The sequence below is a fragment of the Solanum pennellii genome, chromosome 6 (genome assembly GCF_001406875.1).
Source record: "Solanum pennellii chromosome 6, SPENNV200".
NCBI classification, from domain to species: Eukaryota; Viridiplantae; Streptophyta; class Magnoliopsida; order Solanales; family Solanaceae; genus Solanum; species Solanum pennellii.
In genome coordinates, this window is record NC_028642.1 from 28,698,946 (window position 1) to 28,706,577 (window position 7,632).

A 7,632-nucleotide genomic window follows, 5' to 3' on the forward strand; every position below is an offset into this window, starting at 1 on the left:
ATATATATATATATATATATATATATATAAAAGCCCGTACAACTTTTATGCTTGACTAATTGTTACTAAATTATTTCAATCTTTTGAGCTTCTTTCTTTTGTTTTGATAAGGATGACTTAATTTATGTTATAATCAAGTAATTTTCTATTTTAATGTTCATCTTCTTGCTCTGTTTTTTTTTTCTTTCTTGTATTGAGACAGTTGTAAAATCAGGGATTCAGAGATATCCGTTTCAATTCACGTGACACACATTAATTTTTTATTCCATTTTAAAAAATAAAACTTCTAAGTTTACCAAGTAATAATCAACTTTGTCCTTCCTTATTTCATCTTATTTACGTTACAAATTTTAAAATTCTTTCATTTATTTCATACAATTTAATACCAATTCAAATTGTATAAAAGTCTTCATTTATTTTTTAAATTCTAATATCATTTACATAGATTGAAACCGAGGAACGGAGTTGTAAAAAAGGAAGATAGAGTATATATCTTGTTGGGACGTTATAGAAGCAATACATGGAGAACTCAGTTTCTTTAATCATGCTCTTTTTACAATATGTAATTTGATATAGCATGAACTTGAGATCGTTTGGTTGAGAATAAGTTATTTTACCATATATGGGGGATAATTTATTCTATTAAAAAAATATAAATGGTGCCATAAATAATTTTAAAACTGTCTAATACCTCCAACCAAACATAGGATAAAATAGTTCCTTGGGATTATTATACCTTTTGCAAGTCACACGTGAATTACTTAAGACTAGTAAGCCATGTTCCTTGTGAACATTTATGAATATTTACATTTAAATGATATTGTCTTATGCATCTTTTTCCAGGTTGTTTTCTCCATTTATAAAAGAGGAAAATATATGTTTATCATTTTATCTTGATCAAGTTCCCACCTCCAAAGCCAACAATGAAGAATAACAACAGCAAGCCCTTAGGAATTCAATTGATAGGGCGCATAACGAAGTCGAGCCTATCTTTCAAGACATATCAAGTCATTGTTCTAATTGTGACATTTTTTGCATATACAAGTTACCATGCTAATAGAAAAACTACAAGCATCGTGAAACAAGCACTTGATCCTCAATCCCTTGGCATTGGTCCGATTTTTCCATGGCAAGGAAATAGTATTCGGAAATCAGTTATAGATGGTTGGTTTCCATTTAATGGTACTGATGGAACAACATTGCTCGGTGACCTTGATGTGGCTTTCCTATTTGTGTATGCCATCGGAATGTACTTCTCAGGGCACGTGGGTGATAGGATGGATCTTAGAGTTTTTTTGACCGCGGGTATGTTGGGAACTGGCTTATTTACAGCTCTTTTTGGAGTTGGATATTGGGCGAACGTCCATAGTTTCTATTACTATCTGATCATTCAAATGATTGCTGGATTGTTTCAATCCACTGGATGGCCATCAGTAGTTGCAGTAGTCGGTAATTGGTTTGGAAAGAAGAAGAGGGGACTTATAATGGGCATTTGGAATGCTCACACCTCTGTTGGGAACATTACAGGGTCGTTGGTCGCCTCAATCTTATTGAAATATGGATGGGGTTGGTCGATGGTTGTTCCTGGTATCCTTATTGCTTTTGGTGGTGCGATAGTGTTCCTTTTGTTACCCGTTCATCCCGAATCTGTTGGGGGTAATAAAGATGAAGATGAAGTGTTGTTATCTCCCGGGAAAGAAGACGATGAAGTGAATGAACAACCTCTCTTGAGGTCGAGATCAGACAGAGAAGAGGAAGCATGCGCAGTAGGTTTTATAGAAGCATGGAAGATCCCAGGGGTTGCAACCTTTGCTCTTTGCCTTTTTTTCGCGAAATTGGTGGCTTACACATTTCTCTATTGGCTGCCTTACTACATTAGCCACACAGGCATGAATGTTAACTATTCTATATTCGTCAAGTTAGATAGGTTGCTTTCTAAAATTTGTGTTTTGTTTTCATGCTACTGCAGCAATAGATGGACGATACTTGTCTAACGAGGAATCTGGAAACTTATCAACGTTGTTTGATGTCGGAGGGGTCATAGGTGGAATCCTAGCAGGTTACATCTCAGATAAGTTGGATGCTAGAGCAATAACAGCAGCTAGCTTTATGTACTGTGTCATCCCAGCTCTATACCTATATCGAAGCTACGGACAAATCTCCATGACTATAAACATCATCCTCATGTTGATTAGTGGAGTGTTTGTGAATGGACCTTACGCGTTGATAACAACTGCTGTTTCAGCAGATTTGGGAACACATAGTTCTTTGAAGGGTAATTCACGAGCGCTTGCAACTGTCACTGCTATTATTGATGGAACTGGATCAATTGGTGCTGCAGTTGGACCATTTCTAACAGGTTATATTTCAGCTGATAGCTGGAATGCAGTTTTTGTAATGTTGATGGGAGCAGCTTTAGTTGCTGGTTTGTTTTTGACTAGGCTTGTTGTAACTGAGGTGAATGGAAAGATTCAAGAATTGAGGTCTCAAGGATCATCTAGACCAATTATGTCTACTAATCTTCAAGTCTGATTGCCATAATATTGTGGTATAATCCAAATGCTCAATTTGGATATTATCAGCCTTTAGTTAGAGGGATAAAAAAGTGGAAATGATCAAATCAACTCAAGATGAGGATATGAATTCATCTTCATTTTAGTGGCAGAGATGAAAAGGTGGAAACCCTCATATCAACTTGAACATTTGTGAGATGGACTCTGAAAGGGCCAAAACTGGTTGACTCTTAAGATCATCATCACATATACATGTAAATTTTGTGTGCCTCCAACGGTTTTAATTTATATGTCTGATTTTAAAAACGAAGATTTAGAACATAAGAAAAGTTTTTGAATCTTGTAATTTTAAACTAAAGATATGTTAAATGTATCAAAAAGTTATTTAATCTTTATCATGTGGAATTAAAATGTTGCAACGAAAAGAAAGATGCAATTTTCGAACTGATTAAAAGGAAATGTAAGACAAACAAATTATACTGGAGGGAAAACTCCCTCCTCAGAAGTAGGATCAGCCAGATATAGAAATCAAACCAGGCTATACAACTCCCTAAACCAGACATCAATTCCTAAATACTAAGGATCAAACAAGGCTATACAACCACTTAAACCAGACATCAATTCATAAGTACTAAGCTTACGTCTTTTTGACCCTGTGATACGAAATCATAATTTAAAATTAATATTTAGATATGTAATTTGGTAGCATGATCTGAAATTCCAAATCGTGATTTCAATTATTATTTCTAAATGTAAAACTTGATCCATAAGTTTATATTTTATTAACAAAAAAGAAACTCATCATTTCAAATTTTGCGGTAAAAGACTCATACTCTGCATGAAAAACTATTCATATCATACGAAAGAATTATATTAAAGAATAACTAGTTACTACTATTATTAACTAGTTGATCTTTATAAAATTATGTATATTTGAAAGTTCATACTCATAAACATTTATTTATAAAGGAAACATGAAGATTATGCAATTTAGTAATGTGTCGTTTTAGAATATTCTGATATCTTGTTTATGAACTACGGTTTGCTTATTTGGTAAGATGTATAACAATTAGAAAAATTTGATAATTCTCATAACTTGGGGGACTTTCATGTTTATGAGGGGAAAAAATACGACTTAAAAGGTTTGAATTGTTGTTCAAATAAAACTTCGACTTCAAATCATGATTTTATATTGCACGTCCAAAACGAGCCCTAACAATATCAGTCACAGTAAACAAATCACAAAAAGATGGCTCGTCAAAATTACTTGTTGAATCCAACGGCTAGAGTGTACTTCATGTTTCAATAGGACATATGTGGATTGAAGGATTATTTTTTCTTCCCCTACCCAAAATAGTGGCGCTTGTCCATGCAATATCTGGGTTCGAACTACTAAGCTTTAAGTACGTCTATCAAATACATTATCAATACAACAAGCATCAGAGGACCATAAAAAGATCTTTATATTTTACAAACCAAAAAGGCCAGTGGACACACACACATAGTAATGCCTTGCCATTCAAGTAAAAAGCATCCGGAAAACATATCCAGTGTAGACCCATAGAGTACCGTCCGGGGTGGGTAGAGTATATGTATCATAACGTTGTTAATAAACTGTGATTAAAGGCAGGGAAATGTTAACAGAACGTTTTCACACTAAAAACTATTTATGCACACACTATGGAGGCTTATGTAGACAATATGTTGCTAATAGTAAAGAGAGATAAGAGAGCAACAGTCGGATCTGTGGGGCTAAGGTTACAAGGGAGCACAACCTGAGGTTAAATCCAAGAAACTGTAGGTTCTAGGTGGCAACAGGTAAGTTTTGGGAAAACTTATCTCCAAACTCTGAACGAAGAATAAAGACCAAGCTTCGCAAAATTAGTTGGAGCCATCTAGGAAATGCAACTGCTCTGCACCACCAAAGAAGTTCAACGTTAACATACGGGATAATGACAATTGTCTATATATAGAACACTACTCAAGTATTACCAGTGGATAAATGAAGGCGTTGAGTCTCATAACTTTCTGAAACAATGAAACAATCACAACTACTTCACACGAAACTCTCCTACTTATGGTACTAGATTTTGACAAATTGAACTGAACATGCATGCTAGAACCCATTTCATTCTCAAAAAATACTACAACATGTGTGCCATTTTAAGACGAGAGCTCCCATCAACTGTTGTGGAAATTACACTTACATCGGACAATTCAATCTGAAAGAGTAAATGACATGTGCATGTGCTTCAAATGCATTATCATTTGACCTAGTGATCTCTTGAAATGAAACAAACAAACAATTTTGGTTAAAGTACCAAACGCATGAAATAAAATGATTTTAAGATGTTGGTTTGCTAAGACCAATACATAATTGTCCCATTCCCGCAAAGCTAAATAACCACCACTGTAGCTAAAGCAGAAAATCTACAAGGCCATTTCAAATCTTGCACTTTACTCGCATCTACTAAGAGCAAAATGCACAAGCTTCACAAGTGGCTTGGCCCCTTCGCCTTTAGGAGTTGGCAGCAAAAGAAAGAACACCAACTCAGCAGGAAGTAGACAACGCACCAGATATAGCGAAAATGCCTTATACTAAAGTAACAAAGCATGTAGAACAGTAAAAATGCACTTCTATCATTGATTCTCCCCAATAACTAGACAATAGAATTTAGAATCAATAATTCTAAGTATGTCATTGCCTAAAGAATTTAGATTTTTCCTTTCACAACTCTGCCAAAAAGACGGGCTTTCTTACAGCTTGCTATCCTGCGGTAAGTAGAATACTACAAGAATAGTAGTGAGAACAGCTTTAATTGTGTAAAATCATTAAAACAAAAATGAGGACAACTAATCATCATTTCTTGGGGAGAAAATTTGTGATGACTACATTCTGGGGAAACTTTTTCTAGAGCAGATATTCCAAGAAACGTTTGGCAAAGTCATATTCCTGTCTCAACAATTAATGGTGGCAAACTGTTGATTGGAAATAGATAAACATTGCATGCGCATACTGTTTCTAATAGGATAAAAAGAAATATATAAGCTTATATTTAAAATACTATCCTCTGCTAGGTTTCATTGAGCTGATCTTTAACCAAGTCTGCCAGTGGCTGAAAACACGATATAAGAGAGCACTTTCATCTCATGACACTCTGAAAGTCAAAACTTTAAAAGAGAGTGGAACAACAGAAATATCAGCAAAACAAACTAGGTATTGCTGCATACTGTATACATGTTACGGGTTCCTACTGCAAAACTCTCAACCCTTAATTACATCAATGACGGAGAGAAAAACATGAACTTTACAAGAGTTCATTATTTTGCATCTTGTCAGTTAGTCCCATCAAACAAACATCAGTAGAAATCAAATGTGATTAGCCAATTATACTGCCATAACCTTTGCAAAAGAGTTGTGTTGCGTTTTTCCCGTCAATAAATTAAAGACTGCCTAAGGTAGTGAACAATTAGTCATACACCAAGAATGCAACTGATTTGTCAAAGAGATGATCCTAAGATTCTACTCAACACTCAACAAAAATCATATTTACACAAGTAGCATGCGGAGAATACCATCAAAGATTCACTGCTGCAAATCAAATGTGGCTAATAAAGGTTTATATGATTCATAAGTAAGCATCAAAGTATTTGTGTGAGACCCAAATGAAAGAGCACTGTGTACGTCCAATGCCAGGAGTAGGTTGGAAAATCATTTTGCATTTTAAATCTCTACTACAGCAAGATGACTTATTATCTGTTTCGTGTGGTTGTTGAGGATTGATATAGCCAACCCCAACTAGTCTGGGATTGAAGCACAGTGGTTGCTATTGTCTTCTTTGACATCCTTATCTTCTCCTATATGAATGTAAAACTCCCCTGCTGTTTACAGTTCAAATAGTTCTTAGATTTTTTTGGGGAAAATACATCATTACCCTCTCCCACAAGTTTTTCCCTTTTGCTAACTACAACCTAAAATTTGCGAGCATCTTACAACCCGTATAGACTTGTCTAAAGTGGAAATATTATCCCCTTATTTGCTAATGTGGAGCAAAGAGTGTATTAACTCAACTTGAGTCGCATGATGGAAAAAAAGAAGATACAGTTATGAAGCAACCATGTTGAACATAATGGAGAAGAGAACAGTAGCAACAAACACAAAATACGATAACTGAAGCAGAGTAATAATAAAATTGAAGAACAATAAAGTATCAATGTTATCAAAGGCGTGCTTTATAGCGTGCTTAATCCCTGAAGCAAGACTCAAAACGGGTTGAGCGCTTCGCCTCGCTTAATGTGTGCTTCAATGTTGTCATCAAGGTTTAAGGCATACTTTTCCTTGCAAATGAGACACTTCTGAAGAGGCAAAACTAAATATTTAATATTTCACTTTATCATTAAAAAAATTCAATTAATTTGTTCATACATTTTACATTCATGCTTATAATTAGACTTGGACTAAACATATAGATTTATAATTTTTTTCCCTTTGTGCCTTTTTTTCATTGAAGCCCATGCTTTACTTATGCTTTGCCCTTAAATCCCCACCAACCTTAAAGCTTTTTTGCATTTTTTGTTTGTGATAACACTGGATAATATGTGAGAAATCATACAAGTAGATCATGGAAGCTAGACGACGCTCGACTACCTACTAAACTTTTATCCTAATCTTCGACCTCCAATACTCCTATATAGGGTTGGGAAAACAGCATATTCCATTTAACTAGCTTCTCCTTCTTCTCGTCATTTTTCATCAACTTCTTCACACCATTGAACAAGAATCCAAGACCTCTTACCATGTAATATCCCATTCATCTTAAGCCATTCTCCATGGACACTTAGGGTGTGTTTGGTATGAAGGAAAATGTTTTCCTAGAAAATGTTTTCCATGGAAAATGTTTTCCTGAAAAACAAGTAGATATGTGACTTATTTTCTCATGTTTGGTTGGTGAGTAGAAAATATTTTCCGGAAAAATATTTTAGTGTTTGTTTTTTGAGTAAAAAATGTTTTTGGGAAATATCTTTTATTTTTTACTAGAGTAGAAAATAATTCTTGAAGTTGAATATTTTCTTAAAAAAACAAACTTAAAATTTTTTTTCATGGTGGGGGTGGGGTGGG

The 7,632-nt window shown here is 34.7% G+C and overlaps 2 protein-coding genes across 2 annotated transcripts in view; one reads left to right on the top strand and one right to left on the bottom strand.

Annotated features, from left to right (window-relative positions):
* The window catches only part of LOC107023749 (putative glycerol-3-phosphate transporter 1), a 4,113-nt gene extending 1,211 nt beyond the window's left edge, over positions 1-2,902 (top strand). Inside the window, exons 2-3 of the mRNA XM_015224538.2 lie at positions 844-1,887; positions 1,970-2,902. Of these exons, the coding sequence (XP_015080024.1) occupies positions 924-1,887; positions 1,970-2,532 (1,527 nt within the window). The 5' untranslated portion in view covers positions 844-923 and the 3' untranslated portion in view covers positions 2,533-2,902. The remainder of the gene's footprint in view (positions 1-843; positions 1,888-1,969) is intronic.
* Positions 2,903-3,906: 1,004 nt separating this feature from the next.
* The window catches only part of LOC107021415 (short transmembrane mitochondrial protein 1), a 12,731-nt gene continuing 9,005 nt past the window's right edge, over positions 3,907-7,632 (bottom strand). Inside the window, exon 2 of the mRNA XM_015222073.2 lies at positions 3,907-4,426. The gene's annotated coding sequence lies outside the window, so the exon portion shown is untranslated. The remainder of the gene's footprint in view (positions 4,427-7,632) is intronic.